Source organism: Halichoerus grypus, chromosome 5, assembly GCF_964656455.1.
Source record: "Halichoerus grypus chromosome 5, mHalGry1.hap1.1, whole genome shotgun sequence".
Classification (NCBI taxonomy): domain Eukaryota; kingdom Metazoa; phylum Chordata; class Mammalia; order Carnivora; family Phocidae; genus Halichoerus; species Halichoerus grypus.
In genome coordinates, this window is record NC_135716.1 from 117646485 (window position 1) to 117662427 (window position 15943).

The 15943-nt window shown below is 38.2% G+C and overlaps 1 protein-coding gene across 7 annotated transcripts in view; it reads left to right on the top strand.

Annotated features, from left to right (window-relative positions):
* LOC118518149 (uncharacterized) overlaps positions 1 to 15943 on the top strand; it is a 102358-nt gene that overhangs the window by 69526 nt on the left and 16889 nt on the right. For 2 of the 7 annotated variants that reach the window (XM_078072806.1, XM_078072807.1), the window contains exons 2-4: positions 1564 to 1684; positions 1973 to 2060; positions 9856 to 9958. The exons of 1 other annotated variant lie outside the window; for it this stretch is intronic. In XM_078072806.1, the coding sequence (XP_077928932.1) occupies positions 1564 to 1684; positions 1973 to 2060; positions 9856 to 9958 (312 nt within the window). The remainder of the gene's footprint in view (positions 1 to 1563; positions 1685 to 1972; positions 2061 to 9855; positions 9959 to 15943) is intronic. 4 more of the 7 variants (XR_013448093.1, XR_013448092.1, XR_013448095.1 and 1 more) reach the window with 3 other exon arrangements.

The window sequence follows — 15943 nt, forward strand, 5'->3', positions numbered from 1 at the left end:
GAAAGACCTTTGCTTCCTCCCAAGGTCATCTGGTATTGGAGTAAGGAGGTTTGAAGAAAATGTGTCATTGATGATTTAATAATATTTGACATGAGAGATTGCACTTTTGTAATTTTAATTTTTTTACATAGAAAACGGAAACTCCCTTAAATCTGCTGGTGACATATTTGGGTTAAAATTGCTGTGAACAACATTCCATACACTTCCTAATTCCCTCAACATCCCCGTTAAAATATATGTTTGCATTGTACTTTAAATTTATATTTCCTTTGGACATTCTCATGTTTTGTAAGAATAGAAAGCTTGTCGGAGGCTTCTCTATGATGGGAATAGAAATCCTGTTAATATCTGAATCACGCTGAGCATAAAAAAGAAAATTGGGGCCATCTTCACACTCAGTACCCTTTCCTGGCATAGAATGCTGGCATAGAATGACAGAGTATTGATATAAAAAGGACTGCTTTTTTTTTTTTTTTTTTTAAATTCAAAGTGTTCCTAAGTACCCTAGTCCTTCATCTTTGGAAATATTGTGGCTTTCGGGGTCACTGTGTGTCACATCCCCATAGAGAGCACACCTCATAGACTGTGGATATTCTTTGCATTCTCGGTGTTGTTCATGGCTGTCTTACCTCATGAGCTGTATGACACCTTTCATTTTAAAAAGGCCCTCATGTTTGTGATGACCGTGTGTCAAGTTATTGGGTCTGTAGCTGGGCTTGCTGCCGTCCACCGGCTTGAGCTCGCGTGAAAGTGGACACAGTTGTCAGTGTCATGATTCAGGTTAAACAAAATTTAAAAACCGGTGGTATCCAAAAAACATCTGGTAGAAGGATTATTTTGTTTGTTTGTTTTGAACTAATGAAGCAGAAATACATGCTGTGAATAATGACCATGAATAGCCTCGGTTTTTCTGTGAGGAGTGTCCTCAATGTTAGCACCTGCAAGAAGACAGCATGTGTCATATTTGTTTTATAATATTAGTGTTTGTACAGAATGATAGCAGGGAGACAAACTGCGTTTTCTTCCTTGCTGGTTATTATTGGTTGATGATACTCCTGTGGGGGCTTATGATACTAGGTGGAAACCATGTGAAATTGCTGTTTATGTAGGCAATTTTATATGGCTCTAGGAAACAAGAAGTATTTTAATTAGTTTTCTCTACATCATTGTGCGTCTGCCACAAATATTTTAAGTTAATACATATATTTAAAAATTGAAACTTGAAAGGCAAGATTCGTTTGTTCTCACTCTTGCTGTGTTTTTACTCTTTGTCCTTGCCTTCTTGCTCTCGAGGAAATGAAAATTCTATATACAGAAAATCTGACATTTGTCATTCTGTAGCCCCTTGAGAGGTAAACAAGTAAAAATAAGAATATTACTTACTCAGTTGTGGGTTAAAGTCCTCTTCCGATCCTTCTAACAATAATTTAAACTTGCAGCACTTCCTTTATGAATTTTTATGAATTCTTTTTTCTATAGAGAAGACAATTGCATCATGGGAATATATTACAAGTATTGAAATGTCTTTTCCCTCCCCCTGCTTCCATATTTCTCCATTTGCAGTTTCATCTTTACAAAAAAGGAGCTCTGGTATCTTCTGCTGAGACTTTCAGTAGAAAATCCTTCAAAAGAGAAAAGAAAGAAAGAGCTATTTTGAAAGCCGACTTTCTAAAATTATATTTAGGTAAGTTAAATTTTAGATGTCATCCCTTAGAGCTGAAAGTAAACACGTTTGATTTAATCATGTTAATCAAAATGTATTTGCATTCAAGTGTTCTTATATATCAGTACTTCTGGATGGATTTAAATTATATTGACAGAAAACATCCATTTCCTCACATTTTCAAATACCAAGCAGGTTTTAGAACCTGATCTACAGCATGGTTGTTTTTGGAAAAAAATGTAATTCAGCCAAGGCTGATCTTGTTTTTCCTTTATTCTTTAAGCCAGAAGCAATTACTTTTCATTTCAGGATTAAGCGGCTATAACATTGCCATTCGTCGCCGAGGCTCCTGGTTTCAGCATGTCTCCTTGGTTCTCAGCCAGTCCTGGGTGTTCAGGTAGCAGCTGGAGCTGGGAGTGCCTCTCCAGCCCGCATTCCTTGGCTCTGAATTTTGCAGTCCTGTTTATCTGATGAAGACCTCCCCACAGCGAGTTGCTCATGACACTGTCACACAGACCTTAATGAATGATTTGGAAAGATACTGAATATTTTTCCTCCAGGAATGCCAACTGATCCTGCATGCCAACCAGTCCCCTCACTTTGGCTGATCACTGCAAAGAGCCTGGTGCCGAGATAGGATGAGACCTGTCCCACATAAACCAAATTCTAACAGGATGCCTGCAAGTCCTCTCCATGAGGCTGTCACCCAGGCCTGTTCAGAGAATTTTCAACAGTTACATTTGCATAGACATTGATTCTCACTTCTCTGCACTAATTATTTACTTCGGTTTATACTTTCAATCTATATATGTTATCACCAGCTTCAGCACACAAAGACCTGTCTTCCTTCTCTTGGAACCATGACTTTACTTGAGATAGCTTAGGGTGGCTTTAGAGCATGGCTTTCTCACTATTTCATGTGTCTTCATTTTGCCTTCCCAAACCAGACTGTAAATTCCTTGAGAGAGGAGACCTGAAAACTGACAATAATACCTTATATAGACAGAAGGACAGAAAGCAACAACAACAACAACAACATTTGGACAAAAAGACCATTGTTACTCTTAGTAATTGAGAAAATTTGCCTTAACATGTTCAGAAGACTCTAGATCATTTGCTCTAACATATGTCTCTTCTCCTTTCCCCTGCCTGCCCTCTGCTGGAACTGCTAATGAGCAATAAGGGGGCCAAAGGAGGACATGGTGTGGGAAACATAGGGAAAATAGGGGCTTGTCTGATTGAAAAGCAAGTTGAATAACCGTGATTTGTGAGTTCACAACCTAGATCTTTGGTGAAGCTCCTCGTTATTTGCCGTTGGGTAACTAGCAGTCTCATTACAAGACCCTTTATTGGTTCAGCGGTACTTGGGGATGTGATTCTGCCTACTGGCATGAGATGGGCCAAATGACCTTGTGTGTCTTCCACTCTTCTATGCTTCTTTCACCTCTCTCTCTTGCAACCTTACAATCGATGGCAGATAGCTGAGCCAGGAAGTCCCCTGTCCCAAACATAAATGCCCTCCTATTTACCAGTCCCTCAAAACCTTCACCACCTTCATATATAATGGGCATTTTCAAGGATCTGGCAAGACTGCCGGTTTGGTAACACAAGGCAGAAGGTAAGTGTGAAACTCTAGACTGGTTTCCTGTTTCGAAGGGGAGCAGGATGTGACAGCTGCTGAGGCAGCCCATTTGCCCTTGGAGAGGAGAAGCAAGAGTGTCTGATCACTAGATGACCTCTCCCTCTTGCTGGCTCAGGGATGGTGTGAGCAGTCCTACTCCCCCTCCTGCTCTTGTTCAGATGGCTGGCTACATGTTATGAAAACAGGGAGGAAAAGCGTGTTTTTTTGCTGTTGTTTTATTATTAAAAGAGGCACTCTCTGGAGAGGCAGAATCCATTAGCTGAATCCATTTCAGTATCTATGGTTAATTAATTTAGGCAGCTTTAATGCACTTTTATTATGTAGCCTTTAAGAGCAATTCTGGTAAATGTCTATCCCATAAATACCAGTACCACTTTATATGTATGATATGCTTTTTGGAAGGGTGAATCTGAATTATTATACAGATATTAATTTGCACACAGCACTGACCAGACAATGCAAAAGTGCTTCCTCATAGTTTGAACATTGTTCGATACATTTTGAAGTGGGAAAAACTGTCAGATATGACACTCTGTGTTTTAAGTCAGTGACTAAGTCAGTCTGGTTGCCTCCCAAAACATAACTTTGAGAAGCAGTTTTGTCATTCTATGAACTGAATAATTGATTTCCGCATTTCATTCTGTAAATTAAACACTAGACTTTGAGTTACTAGAAGAAATAGCACAGTTAGCCAATAAACCTTTCTTATAAAATGACAGCATTTTAATTTATTGTATGCATTAGCACTTATTCATGGCTAAGATTTCATCAATCAATTTCCCATTTAAAAAAGATATCTCTGAAAACAACAGAAGAAATGCTGAGTTCCAAAAGCAATGTTGTGGAAGGCAGCAGCAGGTCTAGCATTTGGGGAACGTGTTTAACTCAATTATTATAGTCAATAATCATGTGGCTCCACGTTTTTTAAGTATCTACCTTATGAACTGACGTTCTTGGAATGTTAGAGTTTAAAAAAGAAAATATTTAAATTTCATTATTTAAGAGGTGTGCTGCATTTGTTCAAATCATAACAATGTCTGATATTATTTTTGAATATTTATTTTGCTACTTTGATGTGCTTCTATGCTGCTTTGGGTTTTTACTTTTTTTACAGTAGTACATTTCAACAGTTGGCTTCAGATTAAATGAATATTAGTATATTTTGATATTTTTATTAATTAGTTGCTTTTTGAAAATATTTTAAACTGAAAATTACTCCAAAATAGAAGCTTTAAGAATCACTACCACCAGATAAATATTAATTTTAAATCATTTATTCATTTCATTCATTCAACAAAATTGTATGTAACGCATAATAGGACTGACTTATCCATATGCAGGATAGGCGTAGCACCTGGAGCCCACATTACTTTTAGGGTCCTGTGCAAATGTTTTAATTTTTTATTTTATTTTATTTTTTTAAAGATTTTATTTATTTATTTGAGAGAGAGAACATGAGCCGGGGGAGGGGCAGAGGAAGAAACAGACTCCCAGCTGAGCAGGGAGCCAGATGGCAGGGCTGGATCCCAGGACCCTGGAATCATGACCCAATACAAAGGCAGATGCTTAACTGACTGAGCCACCCAGGCTCCCCTGTTTTAATTTCTTTTAAAGTCAGAAGGAAAAAAAAAAAGAAATTTTAGGTCAAAGAGAATGTTTAAATGTATAATACTAATATATTCATCTTTTTACCAACATGGTCATAAAATATAATATTTTTAATATTTTTTATGGAGGAAGAGGTCCATGCAGGCTAAAGTTCCCAGAACCCCCAAAGGTCCTATGCCAACCAACCTATGCAAAATTTCACTATACTAGATTCTAGAGATAAGAAGATGAGTAAGACACAATTTCTATGCCCAAAGTATTCACAGTCTAATGAAGAAAATGGACATAAAACAGATAGTTCACAGTGTGGTTTCCTTGAAGTTGTTTGAAATAGTTATATATAAAAAAGTTATACCTTGAGGAACACATGTGTTTTACTACAAAAGGTCCTTGTTTGAAATAGTTATAGCTTGAGGAACACAAATGTTTTACTACAAAAGGTCATTTAACATATAGACTTGGTCTTCGCCTTCTTTCAGTTAAACTTCTACAAAAATAGGATTTGCATATACTTTAATGGTATGTAGACATCATGACTAAACGTTTGTTCATTTTAAATACCACTGATATTGCCATCCAGATCTTTACGTGAAAGTGTTCATAGTTTACAAGGAACTTCATTAACAGGGCCACAAAGGAAATGCCAGGGCCTCCATATTGATGGTTCAAGGAGGAAAATTAGAAATGTCTCCCTAGCTTAGCAAAGCTTACTTACTTATGTCTTTTGGAATTTTATTGAGGCTTCAGAAATGGAACAGAATGTTGGCTGTACTTTCTCTTTTCATAAAATTTCTCGTTTATATGAGATTCATCATTTATTTTTCAGTTACTGTTTCTAATGCCATAATTGGGGTAGTCAGAATGTCCTAAAACTAAATCTTCCTCGTTAATATTTGGGCCCACTTCCACATTTTTTATTGTCAATTAGAGAACGATTTCTGATCTCTTTTTATTTTTAGAGCAATTATACCTGCATTATCTTATTACACACACAAAAACTTTTTGAATAAGTAGGGCATCATGGGACATTGGAAAGAGCACAGGCTCAGGCAAACCTAGATGTGAATCAGAATTCTGTCACTCAAGCTGTATGACGTTGGTCAATTCATTTAAGCTCATTGCATCTCAGCTTCCCCATCTATAAAATGAGGATCATTAGGCATGTGTTACAAAGTTGCTATAGGAACTAGAATAATGCATATTAAGCATTAGGCCAGTACTTGGAATATAGTAGATGCTAAGTAAATAGCTGCTATTATTATTTGCCATATTTTACAGATTAGGAAACTGAAACACAGACATATTAAATGGCCTTGGCCAGCTTCGGGTTATTCCCCGTAATTACCAGAAAATTGCAGCCTTACCTTTAATCAAGCCTCACTGAGAGAGAGGTTATAGGGCACAAAAAAAGTGCAGAAGCAAAATGTATAGAAAAATCAGTAATACTGAAGCAACCAGATGATCAATATCTATTTATTGAGCACCTTGTAAGTATAAGGTATTCTGTGCACAAGTTGGGGTACTTTGGGTTGCAAATGGCAAACTCCCAACTTGCCCACACAAAAAGGAGAATTTATGGGCTGGTGTAACCCAAACACAGGATGTAGGGAACTGGTCCTGGAGATGGCTGGATTCAGTGTCAGGAATGCTTTTAGGGCTTATACTCTCTATTTCTGACTCGTGTTTCTGGTTCTCTTTGCAGATAGCTTTCTCCGTGCCATGGGAAGCATGGCTCCTAGTAGCTTTGGTTTCTCATCTCATCCTAGCAGCCCTTTTACTAGCAAAGAAAGAAGATTTCTTCCCCTTTGGCTCCAGCCTGTAAACAATCGCAAGAATGACTTACTGTTGGATCAGTATGCAACAGAGGTTGCATACTCCTTCCCAAACCAAACACCAAGCCAGGAAGATGGGGTAATATCCCAATGTATTAGCTCATAGAGTACAAACTTAAATTTATTTCTTAACGTGCATGCCTTTTAATGGAGAAAGTTATAAACACTTGGGTACTGTCTTAGAAAAAGCAGAACTCTCTAAAGAGGGTGATTGGAGGCTGACACAGGCAGACATCCTGTTGTATGAAAAAGTCCTGGAGGAATGCACTATGCTAACAGCTTGCTTAATGCTTTTGCTTCCTGTAGAGTGGCCTGGGGGTGGGAACTCAAAGCAGACTTAGAAATTGATTTCTGTAGTAGAGGAACTTCTCTTAAAATCTCTGCTGGGGTTATTTAAGACATTGAACTATTGGGGTGCCTGGGTGACTCAGTCGTTCAAGCGTCCAACTCTTGATTTTGGCTCAGGTCATGATCTCAGGGTCCTGGGATTGAGCCCCGCGTTGGGCTCCACGCTCAGCAGGGAGTCTGCTTGAAGATTCTCTCCCTCTGCCCCTCCCCCGCCTCTCTCCCTCAAATAAATAAATACATCTTAAAAAAAAAAGAAAAAAAGACATTGAACCGTTTGCTCTTGGCTCCAGTACTTCAGTGTCCACTCACCGTTACATTCGTGGGTGGACATGGTATTATATTAGAGATCTGGAGAGCTCACAACTGGGTGCGGATCCAGTGTTTTGACTTTTTATGCCAACATCAGCATTTCCCCACTTGTTTGACATTTCTCCTGTCGGCTGGGCCCTTGATTCAAGGTTACCTTGATTACTTTCAGGTCTTTTTAGTCATGAATTTTTCTTAACTAGTTTTACCTCAAAATGGTGTCTCTTACCTGATGTAGTTTTCGGAATAAATAGGCGAGGTTTGGTGGGGTCTGGAGCCCACGGCCAAGAAAGAATTCTTGAGACGTCTTTGGTGCAAAATGGTGGTTTTATTAAAGCACAAGGACAGGACCTGTGGGCAGAAGGAGCTGCTGCTGCCCCCGCTGCCTTCTGCTCCCCTCTGCTGCCCCGGGATTATGAGGAATAACTGATTATATACTTTGGGGTTGGGGGAATTAAAGATAAAGGAAGTTCCAAAAGGATTTTTGTGTGCTAAAGGAGACACAGGATACAGGAAGCCTTGCTATTGTCAAACTAAGGTTGTTTTTCCCTCTGGCAGGGCATTAATATTAAGACATTATACTCTGCCTGCCTCAAGTATTTGTCAGTGGGCTGCAGGTTATATGGACATTTAATTTTATCTACACTTCCTTCTGCCTTTGTTTCCCACATCATTACCCACTACTCTCTCCAGCACTAAATTCTTTCCTCTTTTGCCTCCCTAAGAAACTAACTCCATCCAATACTCCAACTTCTAGTTACATCTTCGATTACCCCTCTCCACTGCATCTTTCTCTACACATCTACCTACAGGACTATCCCCTTGAGATATCATCAAAAGAGAGAATATATGTGGAAGGACTTTATGATTTTGAAGTGGAATAAAAATATGGAATAATATTGTTATCCTATCTTCACAATCATCTCAAAAAATTACCAATGTAATGCATTTTTTGAGTTTACTTTCTCAGCATTCAGCTCATTACTTAATGTCTTAAAATCTGATGTCTCCTAACATATTTTGGGGAGGGGGTCCATATCTTTGTTGATGCTTCTTCCAGCACATGGCACATTTGATTTTGCCCTCCTCTTTTGGTGTCTGCAATTCACTACCTTGATTCACCTTCTCTCTCTCTGACTACTCTTCTCTCTCCTTTAATGCCCATCTGTTTCCTTCTACCTCTGAATGCGAGTGGTCTCCATCATTCTGTCCTGGCTCCTTCTCGTCCCTCCCCTCTCTCATTCTCATAAATACTTCTTGAAACAAATCCCAGATCTCTCTCTTCCCTTCAACATGTTAAATGCCCACTGATAATGATATCTCATTAGCCCCCAAACATAAGGTATATAAAATAAACTCTCATTCTATCCTAAATATCTTTCACCCTATCTCAGCCAACAGTGTTACTTTTCTACCCAGTCACCAAGGCTTGAAACCTTGGTTCTCTCTTTGATTCCTTGCTCTCTTTTCCCTGAATCCAATTTAAGCTATATTTTTAAGAACACATTGTTCTGTTCACCTACCTTCTGTTCACTCTGTCTCTCCCTTCTGCCTTCTCTTTCTTCAGGCAGTGATGGTTCAGGCTGCTGGAACAGCACACAGTCTATTATCTTGCTTTCAGTAAGGCTGTCCAGAAGTATTTTGTGGCCATACTTTTTTTCTCTTCCTCATTATTGATTCTTTCCCTTTTCTGAACTGAATAATCATTCAAATTTTATTCATAAAGATCATTAAATCTTCTTCTACATATCAAATACCTTTCTCAAAACCTAAATATACACTAACATGTTTAGAATGACCTATATAGCATGTCTAGTTAAGTCACGGTCAGGTGTAAGCTGACTGTTGTCTATAAGCATTGACATGAAAAAATACATTTCATGGCTATGTATTTTGTTAATATAATTTGCATCTTCAAGTTAGTAACTTCATCTTAGGATAACATTTCAACCATATTTGATTTAGAAAGCTAAAGTTTTGATGAGCTAACGAATGTACATTAAACATATTACTGAAGTTTTGATACATTTCCAGCAATCATCAGCATATAATTCCAGTTTAGGTGTAAACTCATCAGAAACCTCACCTCAATCTCTAGGACTCATGTCGTCTTGCTGTATTTCTGCAGATCCTATTAATAAAGAATGATTAAGGACAGCTTTATTTTTCCCAGTTTCAATATTAAAGATGTATGTTGTAACAGTAACATACTGTGCAGCTATAAAAAAAAAAATAGAGAAGTTCTTTATATGTTTATATGGAAAGATCTCTGTTATAAACTGAATGTTTGTGTCCCCCCCACCCAAATTCATATGTTGAAGCCTTAGCCCCCAATGTTATGGTATCTGGGGAGTAATTAGGGTTAGATGAGGTCATGAAGGTGGGATCACGTGGTGGTGGGATCACTGCACTTACAATAAGAGACACTGGAAGACTTGCTGTCTCTTTCCGCCTAGTGAGAACACAGTGAGAGGGGCCATCTGCAAGCCAGGAAGAGAGCTCTCACCAGAACCCAACCATGGCTGGCACCCTGACCTCGGATTTCCAGTCTCCAGAAATGTGAGAAAATAAATTTCTGTTGTTTAAGCCATCTAATCTATGGGGTTTTGGTATGGCAGCCCAAGCTGATTAATACAATCTCCAAGATTTATTTTTAGGTAGGGAACAAAGGGTGCCAAAATAGCGTCCTGTTGGGGTGAAAAAAAAGAAAAGAAAAGAATCTATCCTTATACTGGCTTGTATATACATTCTACAACTCCTGGGACTAACTGAGAAACTAGTAATGTTGGTTACTTGTTTTGGGGGTATAGGAACTTGGCAAATAGAGGGCAGGCCTGGAAAGGAGACATTGCTGTGTATCTTTCTATATTTCTTGATGCTTGAACTATGTGAATGTGCCACCACTTCAAAAAATTAAATAAGTAAAATTTATTTAAAATGATAAATCCATTTGGAAAAACAAGATTATATTGAAATAAAGAAAATATTGATTATATTGAAAGAAAATTGCTGATTGGCAGAATAATTATGACAGAAGTTGACATTTGAAGATGAAGGACTATGAGCAGTTATATTAAATTGCTTTCTGGGTCAGTTATTTCATGATTGCTGTGATTATGTGGACAGTTCTGATTGCCTACTGCCCTTTCCTGGGATCTGCATTGGTTACTGACAGCAGAGCTTGAAGTGCCTCATGTAACATGCATTTGGTTGAAGGATGATGGCCACGGGTTCTCAAGTACTCTCTCAGTAATGTCCAGATGAGCTCTCTGAAAGTAAAGCTTCTTCACCTCCCTTCAGTTGGTGGTCCTATATTCAAGGACAACTGCTGAGAAAAGGACCAACCCATTCATTTGAAAGAGGTCAATGTCTTTTCTGTGGACAAAGATGTGACTTCTCTCACAACTTACCTTGGCCAATGAAACGTCCAATTGTTTTAGCAACATTATATCATACTACCCCAGAGTGTTGTCCTTAAATGTAGTTCTGATCATTTTCTTGCTTTTAACTTCCATCAAAGATTTCTTCTCCATTGGTCACCTGGCCTATCTCCCCATCTTTTTTTTTTTTTTTTAAGTAAGCTCTACGCCCAACATGGGACTTGAACTCATGACCCTGATATCAAGAGTCACATGCTGTATCGACTGAATCAGCCAGGCACCCCTCCCGTCCATCAATTCATTTTGAGCTGTTTTGCCATGACCCCAAAGTGCCTTTGTTTCTGTCCCCCCACCATCATAAATGTCATTTCCATTGCCTGGACTACCCTTCTATTTGTTCCTTTTCAGGAAGCTCCCCCAAAATGAAGTGAGTGTCTTTCCTGACATCACTCTAAATTTTTGAACAGCATTGGTGTTCTCGATGCGCTTTTTACTTCTTGTCCAATTCAAGAAGTTCAGGGGCCACATAGCATGTTCATTTTACATCCCCAATGCTGGCATCCAGTAGGCACTTGATGGTTGAATGAATGAATAAATATACACTCTGGCTGACATGTTAAAGACAAAAATATAGTAGCCTATAATAAAATCCTAACCAATGCTTAGGGAAATGCTTCACAGGAGGACTCTAACTCTCTGCATTGCAATTGTGTTATTCAAGTCCTAATTGACTTATAAGAGCTGAATTCTGTCAGGACAATTCTCCATGAGCCTTTTGATTTGGGGGGAAGCTTTCAATTTTGTAGATATTTTGTGTGTGTTTTGAAAACTCTGCTGGGCATCCCCTTACTAAGGCATCTCTTTGAGGAGCTCCTCAGTTTAAGAGCATTTTATTTCTAACATTTTAAAGTATAGATGATAGCTCTCAATCCAGTGGATTTTCATCCTTATCTCCAGAAAACCACATTTTTTATGCTTTGTAGTAAAGTAAGTTGTATATCTATAGAAATCACCCTGTGTAAGTGAACCTTTGGCTAGAACCTCAGATCCACACTGGCTTTCCAGAGAGCAAGAATGACAGCAGGGTGATTTCTGTCACCGTAGAAGATACCTTTCTCACGTGTCTTTCTCAAAGATGTTCTTTTAAAATATTGTGAAATGTGCAGAAAACAAATCATTAATATTTTCTAGCTGAAGGAATTCACTTGCCACTTTTTGGAGCGTTTCAGCTGCATCAATAAGGCACTAGTGAGACAGATATTAGAATGAGGCCCATTATCTTTTATTAATTCAGTTTACCCTGAACAAAGTAGATAAAATAAAGGCTTGAACTCCAGCTATTCAGACGTGGTTGTATAAACATGGCCTCATAATAATTTGTTTTCAAAGTTCATTGACTTTAACTGTCTTGCTGATGTTGTCTGTGAAAATGTGTCCATTTGTATATCTAATGTATTAACATTTCTTTTCTTTTTTTAAATTTTGTATCATTAGTTTCAGATGTAATGTTCAATAATACATCAGTTGCATATAACACCCAGTGCTTATCATATCACATGCCCTCCTTAATGCCTGTCACCCAATTACCCCATCACCGCACCCACCTCCCCTCCAGCAACCCTCAGTTTGTTTCCTAGAGTTGAGAGTCTCTCATGGTTTTTCTCCATCTCTGATGACTTCCCATTCAGTTTTCCCTCCCTTCCCCTATGATCCTCTGCACTGTTTATTATATTCCACATATGAGTGGAACCATATGATCATTGTTTGTCTCTGATTGACTTATTTCACTTAGCATAATCCCCTCCAGTTCCATCCACCTCGATGTAAATGGTAAATATTCATCCTTCTGATGGCTGAGTAATATTCCATTGAATATATGAACCACATCTTCTTTATCCATTCATCTGTCAATGGACATCTAGGCTCTTTCCACAGTTTGGCTATTGTGGACATTGCTGCTATAAACTTTGGGCTGCAGGTGCCTCTTCGGATCAATACATTTGTATCTTTGGGGTAAATACCTAATAGTGCAATTGCTGGGTCATAGGGTAGCTCTATTTTTAACTTCTTGAGGAACGTCCATACTGTTTTCCAGAGTGGCTGTACCAGCTTGCATTCCCACCAATGGTGTAAGAGGGTTCCCCTTTCTCAGCATCCTCACCAACATGTGTTATTTCCTGACTTGTTAATTTTAGCCATTCTGACCAGTGTGAGGTGGTATCTCATTGTGGTTTTGATTTGTATTTCCCTGATGCCAAGTGATGTGGAGCATTTTTTCATGTGTCTGTTGGCCATTGTTTTATCTTCTTTAGAGAAATGTCTGTTCATGTCTTCTACCCATTTCTTGACTGGATTATGTGTTTTTTGGGTGTTTAGTTTGATAAGTTCTTTATAGATTTTGGATACTAGCCCTTTATCTGATATGTCATTTGCAAATATCTTCTCCCATTCTATCGGTTGTCTTTTGGTTTTGTCAACTGTTTCCTTTGCTGTGCAAAAGATTTTTATCTTGATGAAGTCCCAATGGCTCATTTTTGTTTTTGTTTCCCTTGCCTTTGGAGAAGTATCTAGCAAGAATATGCTGCGGCTGAGGTGGAAGAGGTTACTGTCTCTGTTCTCCTCTAGGATTTTGATGGATTCCTGTCTCACATTTAGGTCTTTCTTCTCTTTTGAGTTTATCTTTATGTATGGTGTAAGAAAATGGTTCAGTTTCATTCTTCTACATGGGGCTGTCCCATTTTCCCAGTACCATTTGTTGAAGAGACTGTCCCTTTTCCATTGGATATTCTTTCCTGCTTTGTCGAAGATTAGTTGACCATAGAGTTGAGGATCCATTTCTGGGTTTTCTATTCTGTTCCATTGATCGATGTGTCTGTTTTTGTGCCAGTACCATACTGTCTTGATGATTACAGCTTTGTAATATAGCTTCAAGTCTGGTATTGTGATGCAACCAGCTTTGGTTTTCTTTTTCAACATTCCTCTGGCTATTCAGAGTCTTTTCTGGTTTCATACAAACTCTAGGATTATTTGTTCCAGCTCTGTGAAAAATGTCAATGGTATTTTGATAGGGATTGCATTGAATGTGTAGAGTGCTCTGGGTAGCATAGACATTTTAACAATATTTATTCTTCCAATCCATGAGCATGGAATGTTTTTCCAATTCTTTATGTCTTCCTCAATTTCTTTCATAAGTGTTCTGTAGTTTTTAGAGTACAGATCCTTTACCTTTTGGGTTAGGTTTATTCCTAGGTATCTTACAGTTTTTGGTGCAATTGTAAATGGGATTGATTCCTTAATTTCTCTTTCATCTCATTGTTAGTGTATAGAAATGCAACTGATTTCTGTGCATTGATTTTATGTCCTGCCACATTGCTGTATTCCTGTATGAGTTCTAGCGATTTTGGGATGGAGTCTTTTGGGTTTTCCACATAAAGTATCATGTCATCTGCGAAGAGTGAGAGTTTGACTTTGTCTTTGCCAGTTTGAATGCCTTTTATTTCTTTTTGTTGTCTGATTGCTGAGGCTAGGACTTCTAGTACTATGTTGAACAATAGTGGTGAGTGGGCATCCCTGCCGTGTTCCTGACCTTAGGGGAAAAGCTCTCAGTTTTTCCCCATTGAGAATGTTAATCACTGTGGGCCTTTTGTATATGGCTCTTATGATATTGAAGTATGTTCCTTCTATTCCTACACTGTGGAGAGTTTTAATCAAGAAAGGATGCTGTATGTTGTCAAATGCTTTTTCTGCATCAATTGAGAGGATCATATGGTTCTTGTCCTTTCTTTTATTAATGTGATGTATCATGTTGATTGATTTGCAAAAGTTGAACCACCCTTGCAGCCCAGAAATAAATCCCACTTGGTCGTGGTGAATAATCCTTTTAATGTACTGTTGGATCCTATTGGCTAGTATTTTGATGAGAATTTTGACATCCATGTCCATCAGGGCTATTGGTCTGTAATTCTCCTTTCTGGTGGAGTCTTTGTCTGGTTTTGGGATCAAGGCAATGCTGGCCTCATAAAAAGAGTTTGGAAGTTTGCCTTAGATTTCGATTTTTTGAAACAGCTTCAGAAGAATAGGTATTAATTCTTCTTTAAATGTTTGGTAGAATTCCCCTGGGAAGCCATCTGGCCCTGGACTCTTGTTTATTGGGAGGTTTTTTATTACTGTTTCAAATTCCTTGCTGGTTATGGGTCTGTTAAGGTTTTCTATTTCTTCCTGGTTTGGTTTCGGTAGTTTATGTCTCTAGGAATGCATCTATTTCTTCCAGATTGCCTAATTTGTCAGCATATAGTTGCTCATAATATGTTCTTATAATTATTTGTATTTCTTTGGTATTGGTTGTGGTCTCTCCTCTTTCATTCATGATTTTATTAATTTGGGTCCTTTCTCTTTTCTTTTTGATAAATCTGGCTGGGGGTTTATCAATCTTATTAATTCTTTCAAAGAACCAGTTTCTAGTTTCATTGATCTGTTCTACTGGGTTTTTTGTTTGTTTGTTTGTTTGTTATTTTTGGTTTCTATTTCATTGATTTCTGCTCTATATTATTTCTCTTCTCCTGCTTGGTTTAGGCTTTATTTGCTGTTCTCTCTCCAGCTCCTTTAGGTGTAAGGTTACCTTGTGTATTTGAGACTTTTCTAATTTTTTGAGAAAGGCTTGTATTGCTATGTACTTCCCTCTTAGGACCACCTTTGCTGTATCCCAAACGTTTTGAACAGTTGTGTTTTCATTTTCATTTGTTTCCATGAATTTTTTTAATTCTTCTTTAATTTCCTGGTTGACCCATTTATTCTTTAGAAGCCTGCTCTTTAACCTCCAAGTGTTTGGGTTCCTTCCAAATTTCCTCTTGTGATGGAGTTCTGAAAATATGCAGGAAATAATCCCAATCTCTTGGTACCAGTTGAGACCTGATTGTGACCCAGTATGTGATCTATTCTGGAGAATGTTCCTTGTGCACTCAAGAAGAATGTGTATTGTGTTGCTTTAGGATGGATGCTCTGTATATATCTGTGAAGTTCATCTGGTCCAGTGTGTCATTCAAAGCCCTTGTTTCCTTGTTGATCTTCTGCTTAGATGATTTGTCCATTGCTGTGAGTGGGGGTGTTGAAGTTCCCTACAATTATTGTATTATTATCAATGTGTTACTTTAATTTGGTTATTAAT